Source organism: Leptodactylus fuscus, chromosome 1 (genome assembly GCF_031893055.1).
Source record: "Leptodactylus fuscus isolate aLepFus1 chromosome 1, aLepFus1.hap2, whole genome shotgun sequence".
Lineage (NCBI taxonomy): Eukaryota > Metazoa > Chordata > Amphibia > Anura > Leptodactylidae > Leptodactylus > Leptodactylus fuscus.
In genome coordinates, this window is record NC_134265.1 from 318,645,598 (window position 1) to 318,670,606 (window position 25,009).

The following is a 25,009-nucleotide window of genomic DNA, read 5'->3' on the forward strand; positions in this document are numbered from 1 at the left end:
ATTCTTTATGCAATGACAATTCTGCCAATTAATTTGCAAACTTCCTGTTGGATTAACAGATGATCGGCACAATGTAAATACAGAACTGAACATCCTTTCTCGGAGCTCTGCATTGTGTCGATCCTGTGTTATTCCTGCTATAAATTTACAAACAAATTGACAAATGGGTGTTACCCGTTGGAGGTGTGTCCCTATGCAGTTTGACTTTGGCCATTGTACTACATAAGTACTATGGTAGTATCCGACTAGAATCCTACTAAAGGATATAGAACATGAGTTTTGGGTAGGGGAAAACTTAAATGCAAAACATAAATAAATGCAAAACAATATAGACCAAAGCTTACCACTAATATGTAGCACAATGTCTCATGAAAAAACTTGATTTCAAATGTTAAGACATATCAAAGTTATAACCAGACAAAGTGACACATCAGATTTGAAAAATAGGACTGTGTCCAAAAGCTGTTTTTAGGCCATGTCTTCCAGGGGTTAATTGAGCATGGCTCATAGTAAATCCAACACCTGCCACATACTGAAGGAACAGTTGTTGGAGAGCAGCCCCTGGGATTGGCGCTAAGCTGACAGAGGATACTTCCTGATGGAAATCTGTATCTCCCTTGCTGGGGCAATCTATCACTTTTCTATTATGCTATAGTCTTAGAATCCACAACTTCCTACAATTTCCAGGCTGCGGAATGTAGATTCTCAGGGGTTGCCCTGTCTGACTGGTGGTTATAGTCAGAGATGTAGCTATAGGCAATCATCTTGGCTATCTCATACATAAATTTGTCTTTAGCATATAATTAGTTATGCAGATTCTTGTCATGTACCTGCATTGTTATGGTTTTGCTCCTAAAAATCTAAATTTTAATTTGTATTATTTTGTAAATCCACCTTTGGCTTTCAATATTGCCTGACTCCTTCTGGGCATGCTGTCAATCAGATTCAAGCATGTCTCGACTGAAAGGTCCAGGTCTCTTCTACATGTTTCCAATGTTGGTGCATACTGGTCAATTCACTTGGGTACAAATACAGCTTTTTCTTCAACTGTACCCACAAGTGTTCGATTGCATTTTGGTCTGGGGACTGGGGGGCCAATCCAGCACCTCTACATCATTGTCATTGAACCATTTCTTTGCTAATCTAGACATGTCCTTCAGGTCATTGTCCTGACGGAACACTGTGTCTGCCTTTTTGAGTGTATGAAGTAACTCGTCTTGTGGGATACTCACAATCAGCTATTAGGGAATGTGAGGACAGGTTATAATTTGTAGTATACAAGAAGAAAAAGATTTTTCCACCATCAGGAGCAAAACAGTAACAATGCAGTTACAAGACAATAATCTGCATAACTAAGCATATGCTAAATAGTTACAAGTCAAATTTATACACGTGATAGTCAAGATGATTGTCTATAAAATGATGGTACTCTCATGTTTGGAGTTGTAGTAGATGGTGAGATATGGAACCTGAAAGTCAAATGTTCAAAACATTGTTACCCTTTTACTTGTCCGTGTACACTAATACTTCTGTACTGAAGTGTATAACACCGAATGAGTGATCAGAAGATCGCTGGTGCGAGTACCTTAATGTGGAGCCTGAAAGTCACAAGTTCAAAACATTGTTACTAGAGATGAGAGAACAGTGAAATGTTCGAAGTTCAAAGTTCGATTCGAGTAGCCACTCAATACTCGACTGTTCAATCGAACATCGAACCCCATTATAGTCTATGGGGAATAAATACTCGTTTAGGGGGAAACCACTATTCGACTCAGGAGGGTCACCAAGTCCACCATGACACCCCAGGAAATGATGCCAACAACTATGGAATGCAACTGGGACAGCAGGGGAAGCATGTCTGGGGGCATCTAACAAGCCCAAGTCACTGTCTTATGTTGGGATCCCTTTCAGCTTGCAATATGCGCGAGCTGACTTTTTCCCATAGGAATGCATTGACCAGCGTTGATTGGCCGAATGCCATACCGAGTACAGCATTTGGCCAATCAACGCTGGTTCTGTCGGAGACTCGTCTGTGAGGAGGAGGAGTCTAAGATCGGACCAGATTGGAGACTGCTGTGGACCGATCTTAGACTCCACCTTCTCTGATAAAACCAGCGTTGATTGGCCGAATGCTGTATGGTCAGGGCCGCCGATAGGCCAGTACTACTGCTACTGGCGTCAGGGGCCCGGCCAAATTTTAAAATGGGGGGGGCCCGGGCCCCCTGGCGCCGGCAGCAGTCATTGTATGTCCTGTTTCAACTCAGATCTGCGTCCAGAGGAGCTGACACAGGTCAGCGAGGAGCTGACACAGGTCAGCTCCTCGCTTCGCCGCTGCCGCCTGTCTCGCTGACACATATGCGGCTGAAGCGAGGAGCTGACCTGTGTCAACTCCTCACTTCGCCGCTGTCTCGGTGACACATATGCGGCTGAGCCGGAACCCGGCTCAGCCGCATATGTGTCAGCGAGAGAGCCGGCAGCGGCGAAGTGAGGAGCTGACACAGGTCAGCTCCTCGCTTCAGCCGCATACATGTCAGCGTCAGCGAGAGAGACACCCAGCGGCGAAGCGTGAAGCTGACCTGTGTCAGCTCCTTCCTTCAGCCGCATGTGTCAGTGAGAGAGACGCGCAGAGAGCGGCGAGGGAGCGGAGGAGAAGGTAAGTTTAATGTGGAGGTGGAACGTGAATCTGGGGGCAGATGAAAGAGAGGACGGAATGACACTGGGGCAGATGAAGGAGGGGACGGCATGACACTGTGGGGACATGAATCTGGGGGCAGATGAAAGAGAGGACGGAATGACACTGGGGCAGATGAAGGAGGGGACGGCATGACACTGTGGGGACATGAATCTGGGGGCAGAAATGGAGAGGACATGAATCTGGGGGCAGAGATGGAGAGGACATGAATCTGGGGGCAGAGATGGGGGACATGAATCTGGGGGCAGAGATGGAGGGGGGACATGAATCTGGGGGGACATGAATTTGGGGGGACATGAAACTGGGGGCAGAGATGTGGGGACATGAATCTAGGGGCAGAGATGGAAGGGGGACATGAAACTGGGGGCAGATGAAGGGTGTATATGAAACTGGGGGAGAGATAGAGGGGGGACATATAATTTACGGGTGACTGTAGGAGGATTATACTGTGTGCGGGCACATGAAAAATTAACAAGTGGGTGGAGTCAACACAAAAGTGGGCGGGGCTAAATTTGCTGCGGCGCGCTAAGCGCGCCACACATTTTGTCCCTCTTTTAGTTCTTCAAAAGTTGGGAGGTATAGAGATGGGGGGACATGAATCTGTGGGCAGAAATGTGGGGACATGAATCTGGGGGCAGAGATGGAGGGGACATGAATCTGGGGGCAGAGATGGAGGGGACATGAATCTGGGGGCAGAGATGGAGGGGACATGAATCTGGGGGCAGAGATGGAGGGTGTATATGAAGCTAGGGGAGAGACGGAGGGGGACATATAATTTACGGGTGACTGTAGGAGGATTATACAGTGTGCGGGCAAATGGAAAATTAATGAGTGGGCGGAGTCAACATAACAGTGGGTGGGGCTAAATTTCCCGCGGCGCGCAAAGCAAAAATGGCAGGGGGGGCCCAGACACTTAGGCTGTATGGGGCCCCAAAATTCCTGATGGCGGCCCTGTGTATGGTATTCAGCCAATCAACGCTGGTCAATGCATTCCTATGCCGAGATGTAGCAGTGCTGGCCGTGCGCTCAGCACTGCTACACCAGAGATGAAGCAGAGCCTAGTGTGCGCTGATCCCTGCTGCACACTCAGCTCTGCTGCATCATACAGTAGATGTGCTGAACCCTGCTGCACACTCAGCTCTGCTGCATCAGAGATGTAGCAGAGCTGAGTGTGCGCTGAACCCTACTGCACACTCAGCTCTGCTGCATCTCAGAGATGTAGCAGTGCTGAGCGCACAGCCAGCACTGCTACATCTCGGCATAGGAATGCATTGACCAGCGTTGATTGGCTGAATGCCATACAGCATACAGCATTCGGCCAATCAACGCTGGTTTTACCGGAGAAGGCGGAGTCTAAGATCGGTCCACAGCAGTCTCCATTCTGGTCTGATCTTAGACTCCGCCTCCTCACAGACAAGCCTCCGGCAGAACCAGCGTTGATTGGCCGAATGCTGTAGTCTGTATGGCATTCGGCCAATCAACGCTGGTCAATGCATTCCTATGGGAAAAAGTCAGCTCATGCATATCGCAAGCTGACATGGATCCCGACCAGATAGAGCCCCAAAGAGCTGTTTGAGTAACATTTCCATCTAAATAAAAGTAATCCCTAGCTAACCCTGCCAGTACATCTGTCCCTGTCTCACAATCACATAGTTCACAGTCTCATATGAACCGGATATTAAATCCACCATTCGTATAAATTGGAGGTCACCTGAATTAGCCAGCCAATTACTTTTTCTGATTTTTTTTCAATGCCTCCGTTGTCGTAGTTCCTGTCCCACCTCCCCTGCACAGTTATTGGTGCAAAAAAAGCGCCAGGGAAGGTGGGAGGGGAATCAAATTTTTTGTGAGTTTTCCACCTGGTGTTTGACTGGAATCGAACATCTCGAACAGCCTGATATCCGATCGAACATGTACTCGATTGAACGCTGTTCGCTCATCTCTAATTATTACCATTTTGCTCATCAGTGTATAACAGCTGTCAACCTATGTAAAAAATCCTCTAGTAGGATCACAGCCAAGGCAGAGGATGGCTGACCCAGGTAACTTAACAGGCATCTGATCTGTCGAAAAAAAACTACACCATTGTTAGCGGGCACCATGTCCTCACTAGTATGGCATGATGCACTAATCCATGAAGTACTATTATAGAATGATCACCAATGGTTTAAGACTCTGCAAAACCCTGCCTCTTGAGTCTTATCCTCAAGGAGACATACAACCATTAGGACATCCCCTGGGAAACACAACTACCACCATCAGACACCCTGCAAGCTCCTTCAGCACTGCATCATCCTTGAAGGAGAGCTGAAGGATCTGGTTGAGATCCTTGCCATAGTCACAACTATGATTACTACTTCCATCCTACTGACCTTCCTCTACTGGGGAGCTACACTTCACAGAATCTGTAGGGACACACCCTTTAGTGAGGGAAATGGTAAAACCAATTCGACAATTCATTGTAAAATATTTAGGAGGGATAACCGGAATGTAAAAAATATATTCCAGAAGTATTTTCTAGAGAACACAAGTATTTTGTAAACCAGACTTGTCAGGCAGGAGTAGAGATATAAAACAGTCTTAGTCTGTGGCCATGTGTATGTCCTGCATGTCAAAGATCCCAGTCACCTGATAAAGCAATGATAGACAGCAAAACATGTCAGGGGAGCATTGACGGGTGTTAAATTTTAATAAGAGTATTGGCTAATGTAATGCGTGCCCCATCTCTTAATCCAGAAGGGGAAAAGGACAAAAATCAATAAGATCTATTGTATCAGTGCACGAAGAAGGCAGGGTGATAAATAATGAAACAGCCTGACAGGAGTCAAAGTAAGGAAGACATTCCAATTGTATTACAATAAGTGTCAGTGTAGTGTTTCTCAGATTTGCTGATAAATTATAGACAGAGGAAATCATTGAGAGAGAACGATTAGTGGGAAGTAATAAAGAGTGATACAGAATTGCACCTACTAGCAATGCCATGCTCTTAATCTTTTAATTGACTCAATCAAGAATACATTAATAGATTGGAATTTTGAAAAATAAAATCTTACCCATATATAGTTATATGCATTGGTAGGGTTGGGCCTTTCTGATAGACTTCCAAGTTAGAGGAATATTTCCATCTCAGGGTTTCTCCTGCTCCCCTGTCTCCTCTCCCTTCCACTTCCTGATTTTTAGCTCATACCAGAGGCGTAGTTCTGACATGAATAGTGTGCTTCCGAACTGCACAGTTACTTCTGGATTTATATACAGAGATAACAGAGGCACTATCCAAGCATTGGTCTGACTCTTATCAGGGAACACTTGCAGAGAGAGAGAGGAAGACAATCTGATTCTTAAAGACGCAAAAAATCTACTGTCACTGTGCCATAAGAACTCCCATCTTTTGGCAGTGTCCATTGATCCTGGGTTTCTGGAGGGAGGTCAAAACCTTAGCAGATGCCCTCTTTCTCCAGGGGGTTCCTTTAGATCCTCTTATTTACCTCCTGAAACTCCCTTCTAGACACCTGGGCAAGAAAACATCTAGACTTTTCCTCTTCCTCTTCAATGAGGCGTAATTTCTCATAGTTAAGAATTGGAAGAGAGCTCCCTCCGCCAGGCTCTGACTTTGTGGCCCAAATGAAAGATATTTGTAGTCTTGAGTATTTGACAGCCAACCTCAACAACTCAATGGAGGCGTTCCAGGTCTTCTGGTGTCCTTGGGACACCAACTGCATTCTGCAAGCTCTATGATCGAGGATCCCATCTTTTCTTCTACCCTTCCCCCCTTATACGTTCTTGTTTTTCCCTTGTCAATTTTCCCATCCCCTTTATTTCTTATGCATTGTATTGTTCTATTACTCATGTTTTTCCCCATGAATTCTGTATGTATTGTCGCGCTGTATACCTTGCCTCCTCTGTAAAAACCTAAACTTCAATAAATATTATAAAAAACCCCACAGAAAATCTAAACAACTCCATTTCTATTTTTAGAGGAGTAGCTTGAAGCTATTGGACCCCAATGCCAAGTATGTAATGGAGTCCCCACTTGCAAAGTACCAAAATAGTGGTGAGACTCAAAGGCTCTACAATCCTTTTAGCTACTTCCCTGTTTATTTCTTTGCAAATTGGCCTCTTGAAACAGCTAATTATTGGAGGTGCCGAGACCCCCTACCAATCCAATATTAAAGACTTATCCTTCTCTTTTTAATTTTTACGGTTTTTTTTTAACAATTTTGTTTTATTTTAATATAATATATATATATATATATATATATATATATATATATATATCAAGTCAATACATACAGAGTCTGTATACAGGTAGAGCTGCAAATAGCAGGACATGCAGTACAAGAGTCAAGATGAAAGAAGAGTACATGGGATACATGCTGCCGAGGTCAGGGCCAGGCCGAACCCCAGTTGTCCGTTGGCAACGTCAAACTGTATGTATATACTTTTTATTCTATATTCTGTACATGATCGAGGAAGTCATCTTGCCTGAACTACTATTCCAGATATCCTTTACAGTAGTAATTTGGACATTAGCAATCCAAGTCAGAAAATAGCAATAGAAAATATAAGAGAGTGTTGTGGGCATGCTCTGTAGTGTGTTGAGGTCACTGTGTAGGAGCAAGTATTCCAAATACGATATACAAAATAATGTTTCAATACTAGACTAACAATATAAATAATTAGCAGTTCCTGTAATACGGTTGTGTTTACGGATAATAAGGAAAAATGACCCGTTCTTACCATGATTGTTGGGTGAGGTCATTGGGCCACTCCAGGCGACACATATGTGCCGTTGTATTGTCATACTTTGAAAACGGCACCAACGTGCTATAAATTGGATATGGTGACATCATTGTAAATGAAATGAACCATGTAACCGCAATCACCTTCAAAGCATGTGACTTTGTCTGCCATACTCTTGACTGTAGGGGCTTACAAATTGCGCTATATCTCTCCAGAGATATGGCAACCAGATTGAATGTTGACACGCTTACGGAGATACCTATCCAAGGAAACAAGAATACATTGTTATCTCCTGCATTAAATAAGCGGTAGCAGATTAGAAGGTGGAACATGCATCTTACACTGACATCACATAACCCTATTACTAATGAGCGGCTGATATGGTCAAATGTTATTTAAGTGCAATGAATCATAAAGGTGAATCTCACATCAGTTTCGGCAGACAGTTACATAAATATGTATGAGATGATAAAGTATGTTCAACTCATTCAAAGGAATAAACAAATAACCTTAGAATTCTCTAGAAATCTCTAAGTATTTTTTTAAATTATTCTAGAATAAATTACTTTATAGCATTTTAATGCTAGTCTTGTAGCCAGGTATTCCTTCACCTTGGGTAAGGATTTCTTTCTTTGTTCCTGTGTCAAAAAACCTTAGCCAAGGCAGAATGGTTTAGTGTCATTCCCCAATACCCGGGGTTCAACCAGTCCCACCTCCAGCTATTCCTCTGCTTACAGAGACCACACCCAGGAAAAATAATACACTGTTCAAAAAAATAAAGGGAACATTCAAATAACACATCCTAGATCTGAATGAATGAAATATTCTCATTGAATACTTTGTTCTGTACAAAGTTGAATGTGATGACAACAAAATCACACAAAAATCATCAATGGAAATCAAATTTATTAATGAATGGAGGCCTGGATTTCGAATCACCCCCAAAATTAAAGTGGCATGACTGGTTTGGCAGTGGGTCAGTAATGGTGTGAGGTGGTATTTCTTTGTGCTCGCCAGAGGTAGCCTGACTGCCATTAGGTATCGAGATGAGATCCTCAGACCCCTTGTGAGACCATATGCTGATGCGGTTGGCCCTGGGTTCCTCCTAATGCAGGACAATGCCAGACCTCATGTGACTGGAGTGTGTCAGCAGTTCCTGCAAGATGAAGGCATTGAAGTTATGGACTGGCCCGCCCGTTCCCCATACCTGAATCCGATTGAGCACATCTGGGACATCATGTCTCACTCCATCCACCAATGTCACGTTGCATCACAGACTGTCCAGGAGTTGGCAGATGCTTTAGTCCAGGTCTGGGAGTAGATCCCTCAGGAGACCATCCGCAACCTCCTCAGAAGCATGCCCAGGCATTGTAGGGAGGTCATACAGGCACGTGGAGGCCACACACACTACTCAGCCTCATTCTAACATGTTTTAAGGACATTACATCAAAGTTGGATCAGCCTGTAGTGTGTTTTTCCACTTTGATTTTGGGGGTGACTCGAAATCCAGGCCTCCATTGGTTAATACATTTGATTTCCATTGATCATTTTTGTGTGATTTTGTTGTCATCACATTCAACTTTCTACAGAACAAAGTATTCAATGAGAATATTTCATTCATTCAGATCTAGGATGTGTTATTTGAGTGTTCCCTTTATTTTTTTGATCAGTGTATAATGCATGCGAGTAGCCAAGAAGAGGAATCCAGGTCTATACATTTGTATGTTGCTTGATCCAAAATGCCTATTTTCTTAACTATGCTTGAAAAGCCACTTAAGGGGGTCCATCCAGGAAAGGCATTTATGGCGTATCTATAAGCTATATGATAGATGTGGGTCCCCCTTAAAATAACTCCCCAGGTTCAGTAATTCACCTTAAAATGAGTGACTCCAACTGGAAATCTCATAGATTGTAAGCCCTTGTGGGCAGGGTCCTCTATCCCACTGTGCCAGTTAGTCCTTGTTAGTATCATATTTGTTTTGTTTATTTTGTGTACCATATGTAAAACCTCAAATGTAAAGCACCAAGGAATTAATATAATAATGTCCAGCACCATGGAATAAATATAATAATGTCCAGCACTATGGAATAAATATAATAATGTCCAGCACCATGGAATAAATATAATAATGTCCAGAACCATGGAATTAATATAATAATGTCCAGCACCATGGAATTAATATAATAATGTCAGCACCATGGAATTAATATAATAATGTACTTCACCATGGAATTAATGGTGCTATGTAAATTGTTATTATTAATAGTAATAATAATAATAATAATAATATATGTACAAATGTAGCAAGCACTTCAGCATCATGGTTGTGATTTGGTTTCATAATCAAGTCTAGTGCCAAGTTCCCTTTATATAAGCCCACGGCATCTTGGAGTCAATGTCTTGAGCTCTTGTATGCAATGCCAATCTTGAACGTCTTAAATATTACCCTTAAAAGAGTTGTCCTGTTCTATAAAGTCATTGTGGGAGTCTGATCTATGGAACCCAATCCTGAATGAATGAAGAATGAGAATGAAGGAGGTGCAACTTCCAAGTGAATGGGGCTGGCTGCAATTTCATGCATTGGTGGATAGGAGTACCACCGAGCAAGGAAATGGATGCAGCACCACTAATGCAACATCTTGTTCATTATCAGGATTGTGGGGATCCCCAATGTTCAGAGAGTAATGGTATGTCCCAGAGATATGTTATCACTTTATAAGGTGGGAAAAGCCTTTAATCAGATGTTGACCACCCATTGACTATATATATATATATATATATATATATATATATATATATATATTTCCAGGTTGTCGGCAGCAATCTCTACAAGAATCAGGGGTGCAAAGGGTGCAGTCGCACCAGGGCCCAGGAGGCTTAGGGGGCCCATAAGCATTGGCATCAGTATTGAGATTGCAACTTCCATCTGGCCCTTAAGCCAAAGAGACCCAAAGATTACCCTAACCACAATAAGGTTGTTTAAACTCCTTAGCACCTGTAACCATCACGATCAAGAATTAGCTGTAGGGATGAGATAGGGGGCCCCGGACAAAAGATTGCACCGGGGCCCACAAGACTTTAGTTATGCCACTGGCAAGAAAATATCTGTATCCAGGACCCAGGTCAAATGTTCAATGTAGCCAATAAGGCTGTATTCCTTCTTTAACTGGGGCAAATGGACCTGCCCCAATTACAGGGAAAATAAGGAGTAAAAAAGTGATATGAAACTGCCCCCCAAAGGTCTATTATGAACTGGGGGCACAATATATTCACATATAAATAAATAAAGTCAATAAACAAAAATATAAAAAAAAGTTAAATTAAGTTTAATTAAAAAAATACAATACCACACCTCCATCGCAAGTTACAGCCCCAACCCCAGCGACACAAGACTGTGTCACCTACATAAAAAACATACAGTAATGTAGATGGAAAATGATTTTTATTTTATTTTAGGGCAAATGATAGGTCATCACTATCTTATCACTGGGGGTCAGAACTATTCATCTGTATGGGAGCTGAGCATGGTCACTACAACAAGAACAGAGCTATCTGCCTCTCTGTTCTGCATATAGCGGCTGCTAAGAAGAGCTGATCAGCGCAGGTCCCAGGTGTCTTACACCTCCTAATGCTAAACATGGATCATCTATATAAAACAGACAAAAGCAGAGCATGACCTATATTTTGCTAGTCTGTGACAACAATGAATAGCTGTTTTCACCCACGTTTATCTGAATGTAGGCTAACACCTGCCAAGTTGTGACCTTTTCACAATGACCCTCACCACCAGAAGCCATACCTTATTACCATCATCTCCAGGGGAACTGAAAATGGTGAAGACATTGTTAGTTTATAGTTTTTACTGACATCCTTTTATCCTGGTGAGAGTGAATCTCTAGTGCCACTTCCCGATGCACCTTTTGAAAGGGAGGTGGACAGAAGGTGCGATTGCTATGGGTACTCTTTTAGTCCAGGTCACGGTCATCCCGCTGTTGACCCAATAATATGTTTTATTTCTTTATAGCACTTACTGCACTCGGAGTGTGAGAGCTGATCTGGACAGAGTTTTTTATCGAGCAGATATTATTGTTCAGAGTACATGCCATCAATATCCTGGAGTGACCCTATCAAAGCCCTGACTTCAAGTCCATTATGATCCTGCAGAGCGTCTTAAGAGTTCGAATCTCTGCGCCGTCTTATGTAGTTCACATAATGTTACAAAGGAAATTAAGAGAAATTGCAGTGTCAAGATGTACGATGTTCACACAGACTAACCCAAGTAGACTTGACATGCATTTGCAGTTAAAGCTATTTCTAAGACACATTGATGAAAAAGGTTGAAGACCTTTATATGGATTTAAAAAAAAAATAATCAAAAAAAGGAGTGCCTTTTCTTTACTTAGTTGTGTTGCAGTATTTTATAAGTGACTTTGAGGAGTGCAATAAATATATGGTATAACCTTTGTAGGTCAGACTTGAAAATACATGGTGAAAACGGAAAAAAATGAGCAAAAATACTACCCACCAAACCGTCCTCAAGATTTCCAGATCAAAGTCCCAAGGAACAGAAAATGGTTACCAATGGTACCAGCTGAAAGCGAAGGAGATTAAATAGTCATGATATATGAGGATAAGTCCCTCTGTTTTTTGGGTCTGATGTAGGGCCGACAACACTAATGATTGGGCTACAGAGGTGCCTGCTAAGACTGTGGAGCAGAATAGCAGATGCACACATCCTATGTACAGACAGGTCCCGGAAGCTGTATTACTAATCAGGTAAATGTAATGTATTTGTAGTTATAGTACCAGTATGTGGGAGGTGGGGACTATTACCTGTGGTGGGTACTATTAGGCCTCTATTACAGTTAGGGCCCCTTCACACGGCGTATACGCTCACTGCTTTGGAGCGTGTAAACGTTCCGTAGCAGCGGCGTCTAAAGCACTTCCCATTGTTTTCTATGGGAGCCCGCAGACGCGCGCTCCCCATAGAAATGAATGGAAAAAGCAGCCCATTCATTTCTATGGCGAGCGCGCGTATGCCAGCTCCCATAGAAATCAATGCGATCTGCTTTTAGACGCCGCTGCTACGGAACGTTTACACGCTCCAAAGCAGTGAGCGTATACGCCGTGTGAAGGGGCCCTAATAGTGTCGTCCCCCCCCCACATTGTTAATAACATTACCTGTGTGTGGGGAGACTATTACCTGTAGGGAGAGGCTCTATTAGGGCACTATTACAGTTATAATGCCCCACACAGCTAATAACAGCCCCCTCACACACAGATAATATTACCTGTCGGGGGAACTATTACAGTAATAGCGCCCCCAGAGTGATGGTCCCTCTTGCCCTATCTAGACTTTATTAAGGGGGCTCTCAACATACCACCAATAATTGAGTGAGGGCTCCCCCCCTGCCCTACCAATACTTTTATTAAAGGAGCTCTCCATACCACCAATAAATTATGCATAATATGGAGATTTGCCTCCTTAATAAAGAATAGGGTTGTATAAATGGAATAATTAAATATACACTTATTTGTGATTTCTTATGAGCCACCCAATTGCCCATCTCTGACCTACCAGCGAAAACCCCAATTCTATCCCCAATCCCCCCTCCACGCCACATGAAAATTGGTTTACATGAAAGTGGTCCTTGGTATAAAAAATGTGTGTTTACATTGAGGTATATTAGGGTGTATTTACATTGAGCTCCATTTAGAACTTCCATTAGAAATTCTGAAATTTTTGACAATAAAAATGGTGCAACATTTAGCAGTGTTTTTGCATTGATTTAATAGAAGATTATTGGATTTGATTCCCCACCTACCAAACCCCATAACTTTTTTCTTTTTCTTAGAGGGCTTATTGTTTGCAGGACAAATTGTACTTCTTATAGAATCACAATGTAAAAAAAAAATTGTTGGATTGTTATAGAAACCTTGTCTAAAGGCTGAGGCCCCACATTGCGGAAATGCAGCTTTTTTTGTTGCAGATTTTGTTGCGGTTTTTTGAGCCAAAGCCAAGAACGGCTACAAATGGAACTGAAAATATATAGGAAGTCTTTATACTTCTAACTTCTGCTCAATCTAGTCCTAGTTTTGGCTCAAAAAACCGCAACAAAATCTGCAACAAAAAAAAGCTGCGGAGGCTACCAATGAAGGACTTGAGAGCTTTTTATTGGCTAATACGGGTCATCTGATGTTATATCATATGCAGCATACTATATTTGCTTTTGTGAATATATCAAGAATGATAGGTCTCACAGATCTGTCAAAAGGTGGTCAAAAACCTTTTGGAAGCATCTGATTTAGCTAAGGACTCGTTCACATCTGCGCCCGGTCTCCGTTCATACAGGTTTCCGTTTCCTGCACAAAACAGAGCAGGAGACGCAAAGCTGCAGGACTCTTTCAGACCCATTCATTTGAATGTGTTTGAAAGATGTCCGGCCGTGTGCGCTGGTGAGCGTTTTATGCCCTTCGCCGCGAAACCGTTTTTTTAAAACCGGACACAGAATCGGACATGCAGTACTCTGTGTCTGGTTTAAAAAAAAACGGTTTTCCGGCGAAGGGCATAAAACGCTCAACCGCGCTCATGACCGGACCCGGAGTCCGGGCGCTAGTGTCAACCCAACGTAAGTGCCAAATTTGGTGCAGATCTGTACAGTCAGCAGAAATTCACTATTATATCCATACGATTTTATATTATAAGATTTACATCTGTGCTACAGAAACAGAGAATGTTCTACAAAAATGAAGATTCTAGTGAAACTTTTGCAAACTGATGATTTTGTAGATGTGATCCATCTCAAATAAATCCATACAAGAAATCAAATACTATCTACACTGCAAACATTCAAACACCTTAGAAAAAAAAAACATGCATTGATTTCTATAGGGATGAGTTAAATGCCCCTTCCAAACTCTGAATGAGCTGACCTACGCAAATTAGAAGAGTCACATAAATTAAAATTTGACAGGGGGTTAGAAAAAGATTTATTAGATGGAGCATTAAGCTGGAAGACCTCATGATCACGGCAATGCTGTCTGCGTGGACATTATATGACAGCACACAGAGTCTCTACAGTTCCATATTGTAAGAGCTCTATAGGGACAAATTATTATTATTATTATTATTATTATTATTATTTATATAGCACCATTAATTCCATGGTGCTTTACATTTGGGGGATACATACATTATTATTATTATTATTATTATTATTATTAGTGTGAAATGTATATTAAATTCCCCTTAAATTTTATATAATAAATTTACATACTAGTGTATCTCAATAAATTAGAATATTTATCAAAAAGTTCTGGACTGTTGCTCAGTGGTCAAATGTGTTTTCAGATTAAAGTAAATTTTGCATTTCATTTGGAAGGTCCCAGAGTCTGGAGGAAGAGTGGAGAGGCTGCTGTACACAATCCAAGCTGCATGAGGTCTAATGTGAAGTTTCCACAATCTGTGATGGTTTGGGGAGCCATGTCATCTGCTGGTGTAGGTCCACATTTACACATAATAATAGGGACTGTATCTATACGTAAAAAGGTTTTCCAGGATTACTTCCTTAGGGTAGGTCATCAATATCACATTGGTTGGGGTCTGACACCCAGCAACCCCAAACATTTGCAGCAACCACGAAGAGGTGTGTGCAGAGAATGGGAGTAGTAGTTGCTATGTTCACTGAAGAGGTAACTTCTATCAAGTTGAGCAAAGTGATGGCTAATCTTCTGGCTGGAAGTTCCCCGGGGAAACTCCCACCACCAACAGGTACAAATGCGGGCCCCCTAAACCTTGCCCCAACTTGGGAGGTGGGCTGAAGTAGGTGGTTGAGTGTTCTTGGCCTCTCATTGGCAACACAGCTACTACTCCTCCCATCCTCCGGTTCCCTCCTGTGAGTTGTATGTTGCAGAAACTCATGTTAGGGTGCATTCACATTACGGAACGCCAGCGTGTATCACAGCCGTACACACCGGCGTTACAGCAGGGCTGCCGGACACTTCCCATTCATTTCTATGGGAGCCGGCATGCGAGCGCTCCCCATAGAAATGAATGGACTGCTTTTTTCCATTCATTTCTATGGGGAGCGCTCGCATGCCGGCTCCCATAGAAATGAATGGGAAGTGTCCGGCAGCCCTGCTGTAACGCCGGCGTGTACAGCTGTGATACACGATGGCGTTCCGTAGTGTGAATGCACCCTTATGGTGCAAATTCCCTGCAAGTGACCGTCAACAAACTTCAAGGCAATACAACCAACCAGTCACTTTCCCAGTGTTCCAGTGGAATTCCTACATATTCAGCTTTTTGATAAGACTGCAAGCAAGTTTACATCAATTACAATAATGTACGTTTTTTGTCTAAAATTTCCACTTATACCTTAAAAATACAATTAATAATATAATAATAATACATTTTATTTATATAGCGCCAACATATTCCGCAGCGCTGTACAATTTGTAGGGTTCAAATACAGACAGAAAGATACATGACAAAGAAAATCATTTATCACACAATGGGACTGATGGCCCTGCTCACAAGAACTTACAATCTATGAGGTAGAGGGGGTGACACAAGAGGTAGCAGGGGCGGCATTGCTTATACAGAGGTCAGACAATTTTGTAATTGATTTAAAATAAATAAATAAATAAATAAATAAATTTCCGAGTCATTTACTGCTTCCTAAGCACAGAGTGTAGATTATACAGCAGCTATACTTGATATTGTAGCTCAGTTATATTCACCTGAAAGGGACTGAGCTAGACCATGTGATTGATGAATCCAATATCACTCACCTGTGAAGCAGAAGCTGCTACTTCATACACCTAATTGGTATGGGTGCTAAATCTAAGATATTATCTTATATATTATCTTATAGATATTATTATTATCTTATCTTATATAATTTAAGATAATATTATAACCCTGGAAACCCCTTAAAAGGAGTGGTCACCAAAACAGATGATATTAACCCAACCCCATAGATAGATAAATTATAGGCGCCTGAATCGAACAGTGTTTTCCTGTTGTAAATCGTATCTCTGTTATTGAGATACCACTGTTTTTGTCAGTAAGCTGTTTGGAGCAACAAGGGCACTACCATTGCTCCAAAGAGGTAAGCGATAATGTCCTCACTGTTTCAAGGAGCTCATTTGCATATTGACACAAAAAGTGATATCTCAGTAACAAAGGCACCAATTCACAAGGGGAAAATACTGTTTGATTCCAATATCCTAACTTAGTTGATATGCTGGGTTCTGCTGACAGACTCCCTTTAAAGAGGACCTTTCACCACTTCCACCAATTCTTTGAATCTTTCAATAGGCATCATTCCACTGATTTTGATTTTAATTTTTTTCTAGCCACCATTCTTTAGCAAGGAAAGCATAGTTACTGTATACTTTCTACTGTTAGATGGGCGGTCCTGGGTTAGAGCAGGCAACCCAAGACTGCCCACCTGAAAGCAGAGGGTATAATTGTACTAAAACTGACAGAAATAATTGATCAGGAACATTAGAGAATAAAAATCGCACATATACTCCTCTGGCTTCAGTGAAGAACTGCGCAGGTACTGGGAGCACCAGAGACGAGTCCGTAGAGAAACAGACTCATCTCTAGGCAAGTATAAAGGTTTTGTTTTTTTTAATGTGGGCACAGATGGATTTAAAACAGGGCGATTTGTGACACTAAATCCACTATCATAACCTGTGGATGGTTTAATGTTTCTAAGTGCCCTGACAGGTCAGATGCTACATGTTGTAGAAAACAGTGGGAAAAAAATGTTAAGCCCGCTCTGTCTGTTGTGCCGGAGTGGCGCCTCTGGTCCCTTTTGAAGGAGGGCCAGAACCTCCGCATTAGTCTGCGGATATTCTAGTCCCCTCCTGGGGTCAGAACCGACACTTCCGGGGTCGGGGGGTCATGTGGCGGGCCAGAGGCTATTTAGACCTCATTCTGGCTCCATCTCACCAATGGTTATTCAGTTTCACCTGGTGACAACTTCCCCCTGTGCTTTGTTCCTGCTTCTGACCCTGAACCTCCTGTGCCTTCTACTGTTTTCCTGTTTTTTTACCTGGGCTTGCCTTCCAGACTACCTCTCCACCTCCTGATTTGGCTACATTCTGACCTCTTGTGTATGACCTGGCTATCCTGACTACACATTTGCTTCTCCCTCCTGCTACCTCGTGACCTCCTGTCTACCAACCCGGCTTGTTGACTTGGCTTTCCCTGGAACCTGCGATACCTCCTGTGTACCCACTTGGCCTGTACGACCCTCCTGCGGTGCGTCCGCTATCTCGTGGCATCCTTCAGAACACTCTCTCTCTTTGCTGATCAGCTCCTCCCGTTTCTTCTTCCGCTGAGGTTAGTGTTTCTGCTTTTTGGGGGGGTCCTCTGCTACTTGGAGTTCGCTGAGTGTGCTGTGCTCTCTGGGCAGTTGTGGTTCTGGGTTCCAGAATTTTCCAAGTCCAACTCCACCATCAGGAGCTCTGGCGAAGACCTCTGGGGCCTGGTCTGCTCTGGTTAGGAGAGCGTCGTACACTCAGGACTGTTTGGCCTTGTTTAGGGATTCTGGTTGCCCTGGAATAACTGTCCGTTATTGTTGCATCAGGTTCCTAACAAAAAAGCTGCACTCTACAGTCCCAGCAAAATGAATGAGATTGTATTTATTATTTTATTTATTTATATTATATTATAATTTATTTATATTAAATATTTATTTATATAGTTAGATTATAATTTGTTATATATTTATGTAATTTATGTTATATATTTATATTATTTATTTATGTTATACATTTATTTATTTATATTATAGATTTACTTATATTACTTATTTATGTTATTATTTTCCACAGACTTACATGGGGGGAATTAGATTGCACAATGTAGCAAAAAAGCATGTGTTTTTGGATAACATTTTTGCAGTGTTTTGTTTTTCAGCTGCATTTTGGTACATGTAGCCTTAAATCAGTTTGGTTTAGAAGGCTTGTAGGGTTCTCACAGCAATAATACAAGTGCTATAATGTGGCTATATTTCCATTTTCTGAAATTACTATAGATGCCATTTTTTTATGCAAAGTGTGAATGGTTGCTATAGAGAGTAGGTTACACTATTTAATCAGCTTTTTCCCTCTATAGACAGTATGAGGGCCTGACCTCTCCTAAACTTCTATATTAGACTTGTATGCTAACATTGGTTTCAATATACCGTATTCACAGATTATTACAACTGTCAATAAAAATGTAACAAAAGACACAAGACTCTTTATACAAATGTATATACGAGGCTATTGTGTAAACAGGGATTCAGATAGGTTTCCCATGAATAGCAATGTGTTATAGTCATATAGCGAATGATCTCTGGCGAGTTGCTATGGCAGTGGGCGCCATATTACAAGGGGATTAATTCCCATCTGTGTTTATAATAAATATCTATACACAACAACGACTTGTATTGTGGTAAAGGAAAGACCTCTCCAGTCGCCTCCCTGTGTATTTCCTGATATGACGATTTATGCTTCAGAGCAGAGGAAAATTATTAACTGTTAATACATTGTACAGATTTGCTTTGATGTGAATGTAATGGGGATGAGTGAGAAAAGGGGAAATTACTCCTCATGTCTTCAGGCAGCTGATAGAGGATGAGCAGAGCTTTCCATTAACCAGCTCACAGAATCGTTCAGCACAAATAAAACCATATGTCTACTTATCATACACAAACAGAATATAAGGGGGAGGGAGGTGCACTCATTTAGGAGCTATGTAAAAACTGGAACCTCCCGGAGCACCAACAATATACTAAATAGTCTTATACATATAAACCAAAGCTTCATCCTTACTTGTAATAACACTTCTTTCTCAAGATCTATCTAATCTATCTATCTATCTATCTATCTATCTATCTATCTATCTATCTATCTATCTATCTATCTATCTATCTATCATTCTGTCCTGAAACAAATAGTCCAAGGCAGCACAAAAGAGTATACAACCCTCCAGCAGTCAATGGTGCAAATCCTAGCAGACTGGCATATCCAGTTCAGCAATAGAAAAGCAAACAGCAGTGCTCCAAGTCAGCAAAAACTAGAATAAAGACATTCACTGATTTTTGCTAACTTGCAGTGTTGCTGTTTTACTTTTCCATCTGTCTATCAGCCTATCTATCTATGCATCTCTATTTACTCTAAATTATTACTAAATTTCCTGTTCCTGGTTTGTGCTACCTTTCAGCTATATGTTTAACACCTTCCCACCGCAGTCTATTATAGAATTGCTGCTTAAGCAATTCCCAAAAAGTAATGGAATTGCCATGTAAGACATTTTCTAATACCCAGACGTTTACTGACAGCACCAACAGACAGCAAGTATATAACTTACTAATAATCCAACACCACACTGGTTTACATCGGTCTAAAGCTACTCCAGAGCCCACCACAAGGCAGGGTGGACTTGGCTGCTCAGAACCCAGGCTGAACAAGGTGCCAAGTAATAGGTACACTTGCAGGCTAAGGACTAAACTAGAAATCTTATTGCGGGCATGATAATAAGACTCAAGTCGGGGCTAAAACAGGAGTGCACTAGAATACCCTAAACAAAGCCAGAGGAATATCAGAAGCCAGAGCTATAGTCGAGTCCAGGAGGTCACAGAAAAAGCCAAATCAGCAAGAAAGAGTTACATAGTTACATAGTAGATGAGGTTGGATAAAGACATTAGTCCATCAAGTCCAACCTATAACCCTACAATCCCTACAGTGTTGATCCAGGGGAAGGCCAAAAACCCCATGAGGCTCATGCCAATTGTCCTATTTCAGGGGGGAAAACCCTGGATCAACGTGTCCTTAAAATCTAGAGTCTATAATCTGTAATATTGTTCTGTTCAAGAAAGGCATCCAGGCCCTCTTTGAACTAGTTTAATGAATCCACCATCACCACTTCCTGGGGCAGAGAGTTCCAGAGCCTCGCTGTTTTTACTGTGAAGAATCCCCTTCTATGTTGGGAGTGCAAGCCAAAATCAGAAAACCAGGGAATCTTCAGAATAGAGGAAAATGTATTATGAGTAAGTTCTGAGAACACAGAGCCTAGAAAACTAATGTAATCACAGGCAGCTAATAAGCGTCAGAAACAGGTTTAAATACGCCACCTTAGCCCATGATTGGATGTTGATTGGCAGCATGATTAGCCCTGATTGGCTGAACCGACCCAGCCAAAGTTCAACTGTTAGGCATAGCAACCTTAAAGGGGCTCTATCAACAAAATCATGCTGATAGAGCCCCACATATGCGTGAATAGCCTTTAAAAAGGCTATTCAGGCACCGCTAAAGTTATATTAAACTACGGAGGATGAAGAAGACGGCGGACCCTGAATGCCCGCCTATCGTGCACGATGCGTAAGTAGATCACATTCTTTTTTAGGGTATTATTTTTAAACTGGGGGGTAGTTTAATATAATATTTACGGTGCCTGAATAGCCTTTTTAAAAGCTATTCACGCATATGTGGGGCTCTATCAGCATGATTTTACTGATAGAGCCCCTTTAAAGCAACTTACATGTAGTATATGCAGCTACTACAGATAATCTACAGTATATCAGCAATGCTGCACAGATGAGAAGGATGACTGTTGAATGGAAAAGTTGTAGTGAGGATATTTACATTCCTGATACAGTCATTTTTTTTGTGTTTGCACTTTTGTTTTTTATTCCTCATCTTCCAAAAAATATACCTTTTAAATTTTTCCATTTACAGAGTAGAATGAGGGCTCCATTTAATATTCCATACAATGTTCTTAGAAGCGGGAAACATTTTAAAATGGAGTGGAAAATGAAATTCAGTTTTGCCTTTTTCTTACAAGTTCACTGTGTGGTACATGTGACAAGTTAATATTTTCCCTCCCTGATTGCTAATAGGAAAAAATATTTTTGTACCTTGTTAGCCAGTGGATATGAAATATAAAAAACTTTTGAGAGTCTTCAGTGGTTTTTAATGGCTAACTAAAAATGATGACAGATTGCAATCTTTCGAGGTTCTCCTACAGCAGACCTGGGCAAAGCCCGGCCCCTGGGCCATATCTGGCCCTCTGACTGATTCAGACCGGCCCGCACAGCTTGACTAGGGAGGCGTGTCTAGGGGGCATGTCTTAGTGCCGGCAGGACAGTGCAGGAAGTTGGAGACGTGGTGTGTGTCATAAGGTACTGGGGAATGTGAGATGCAGGGGGGAGTGTGTGTGTCTGTCTGTATGTATGTGTGTGTGTGTGTCTATATCTGTCTGTCTGTATATGTGTGTGTCTATATGTGTCTGTCTATGTGTGTGTGTGTGTGTGTGTGTGTGTGTGTGTGAGTGTGTGTGTGTGTCTATATGTGTCTGTCTATCTGTATGTGTGTGTCTCAGTAACCTAGGGGCAGAGATGGAAGTGGAATGTTATACTGGGGGCAGAGATGGCAGATGGAGGGGGGGGACATGAAACTGGGGGAGAGATGGAGGGAGGACATGAAATGGGGCAAATGAAGGGGGATATGAAACTGAGGGAGACATGGAGGGGGGACATGAAACTGGGGGTAGATGAAGAGGACACTTAAACTGGGGGGACATTAAAATGGGGACAACTGGAGGGGGCAATAAACCATGGAGGTAGGTGGAGGGGGACCTGTCTGCCTCAAGTTGCCCCCATTTTAATGTCACCCTCCAGCTACCCCTACGGTTTAATGTCTGCTTCCAGATTCCCGATTTTAATGTCCCCCTCTAGTTGCCCCCAGTTTCATGTCTTGCTCCAGCTGTCAATTTATTGCCCCCCTCCAACTACCCCCACTGTTTAATGTCCCCCTCCAGCTGTCCCAGCTTCATATCCCCTCTAGTTTCCACCAGTTTAAACTGGGGCACCAGGAGAGGGACTTAATACTGTGGGGCAGTTGGAAGGGAACATTATAATGTGGGGACATATAATGTACGGGTGACTGTAGGAGGATTATACTTTGTGGGGGCACATGGAAAGATGATTGGGAATGGGCGGAGTCAACGTAGAAGTGGGTGGAGCTAAATTTTCCATGGCGCGGCCCTCTAGCATAGTTTCAATTTCTTATGCGACCCCATGGGAAAATTAATTGCCCACCCCTGTCCTACAGCCTCGAAAACTTGCAATTTGTCATCATTTTTAGTTAGCCAATAAAAAGGGTATCAACTACTGAAGACTCAAAAAAATTTTTGATCGCTAATAGTGAAAAACCTGTCAATTAGGCCTCATGTACACAGCAACCATGTGCACTGTCAGTGTACTAGCTGGGTTTTGTACTGACCCATTCATTTTTATGGCCCCGTGTATTTTCACAGTCCCATGTATGGGGCCTTGAGCTGGGGGAAACACTTAGGACAAGTCCGGCTTTTCCTATCCGTTTTGCTGCATGCATGTGCCGTCCATGCTGTTCAATCACGACCTGGCAACACACACATGGTCGTGTGCATGTTACCTTAATCTAAGCCAGGAGTGGGCAATTAATATTCCCATGGGACCACATGAGAAATTGTAACGGTTCTAGAGGGCCATGCGCGCCGTGGCAAATTTAGCTCCACCCACTTCCACACTGACTCCGTCCATTCTCAATCATTTTTCCCATGTGCCCTACAAAGTAAAATCCTCTTACAGTCACCCTAACATTATACACCCCCACATTATAACGTTTCCCTCCAAATGTCCCACAATATTAACCCCTCTCCTGGTGCCCCAGTATGAACTAGCAGAAACTAGAGGGGACATTAAACTGGGGCAGTTGGAGGGGGACATTAAACTGGGAGCAACTAGAGGCAAACATGTCCCCCTCCAGCTAACCCCCATGGTTTAATATCCTCCTCCAGCTGCCCAAGTTTAATGTCACCCCTCCATGTGCATTCAGTTTAACCGCCCCCCTACATCTGCCCCTAGTTCCCCCCTCTTGCTCACACATGCTGTCTCTTCTCTCTTTATCATCCAGTAGCCTCCATTGCCGGCAGCTTGCAGAGAGCGCACAGTCCCGTGTGGCTCCACCCACTAACGAGTCATATCCTATCCTGGTGATAGGCTGTGATGACATAATCACAGGTCCTTGAACAAACCTTCCACTAGCTATGAGGGCCGGATAGAAGAAGTCAGAGGGCCGGATGTGGCCCGTGGGCCGGACATTGCCCAGGTCTGATCTAAGCCATGGTGGGGAGAAGTCACACAACAGACTTGTCTCCCCATACTTAGTCTCATTCCCCTATGGCCAGTCTTAAAATGTTACTATGGCACGAGGGATTCTGTTTATGGTCTGGTCAGCAGAAAAACATTCATGCCATATTTAGTGCATGAGAAATTAAGGCATTTTGCAATATATACTAAATATCAAAGATCCTCCATTTACCATCAGCTGTGAAAGATGACAAACTGTACATCCAAGTTCTGAGTTCATTCCTTGACTAGATAAGCTTACTTAGTAATATACTGTATATTCTGGTCCCTTGATGGTTACTTTTGCAGAGTACAACAGGGGAGGCCAGAAATCTCATTCCTCAACATCCCCTACTGACGCTCTGCTCTACTCTATGGATATTCAGCAGGAGAAGAGAAGAGTCAGTGACATTACAAAAATCTGGAGTGGCAGCAGTAGAAGGACCAGGGAATTTTTCCCCGAATAACCCCTTTAAATTGTTTACAGTTCTGGAAGAAAGTAGAAGAGAAAGCCTTGAAGATGTTCAGTGCAGGGAATGCTAGAATAGTACATATCCCCAGTGCAAACGTTAACACTAGTAAAAAGTTATACTATGACTAAGTAGATCCCAGCATTAGAGTTTGGTGGCTGCATTCTCTGTAGCTGACTACACCAGAATGGCCGCAACATTCATTTTCCTATGCCAGTCCACTCAAGCTCGGTATTATACACAGTAATACAGCAGAGAAGACGCTAGCACCAGTGGAAAAATCCATTCCTATAATACAGTAACATATATACAAATTTTCATGAATGTCAGAGACATCACCAGAGTTTGGCTAGCAAAATAAGATGGCCACCTAACAAAACCGCAAACGGATAGCACAAATGTATAGCAAAATAAGATTATTGTTATAGGATTTGTTATGCCTTGTGCACCAGTTTTCCCATGTACAAGGTGTAAAAAGTTGCAATTTACATAGCAAGATAAAATTGCAATTGCTATTGATTTTTTATACAAAACATTATGACTTTTTCATTTCTATGTTATTCTCGCCACTTTCCTTAAAAGGGGGTGAGGCAAGGTTGTGAAGGAATGGGTCATTTGACGCCATCAGATTTATCATCATTTACACCAGAAATCAAAATGATAGGGGAATTGTACAACAGCTACAAGCCGGCATACATTTTCCCTTAAGATCATAGCCCAGTGGGGTGGTGCACTTCTTTTATGAGGAGGCATGTGTCTCATCCTATATAACGCACATCCTCCGCTGATTATGGATCTATAAAGCCTAGCATGAGTAATGCCACTCTTTATAAATCTGCTCAAATGTCTTCAGTTCTGACCATCTCAGACTAAAAAATCCAGGCACAAGTGACACATGTGAACCCAGACTTTGAATTGAGGTCCGGGAGCTTTA

General features: G+C 42.3%; 1 protein-coding gene across 1 annotated transcript in view; it reads right to left on the reverse strand.

Annotated features, from left to right (window-relative positions):
• CCKAR (cholecystokinin A receptor) overlaps positions 1 to 25,009 on the reverse strand; it is a 56,829-nt gene that overhangs the window by 19,874 nt on the left and 11,946 nt on the right. Inside the window, exon 3 of the mRNA XM_075260053.1 lies at positions 7,430 to 7,691. Within this exon, the coding sequence (XP_075116154.1) occupies positions 7,430 to 7,691 (262 nt within the window). The remainder of the gene's footprint in view (positions 1 to 7,429; positions 7,692 to 25,009) is intronic.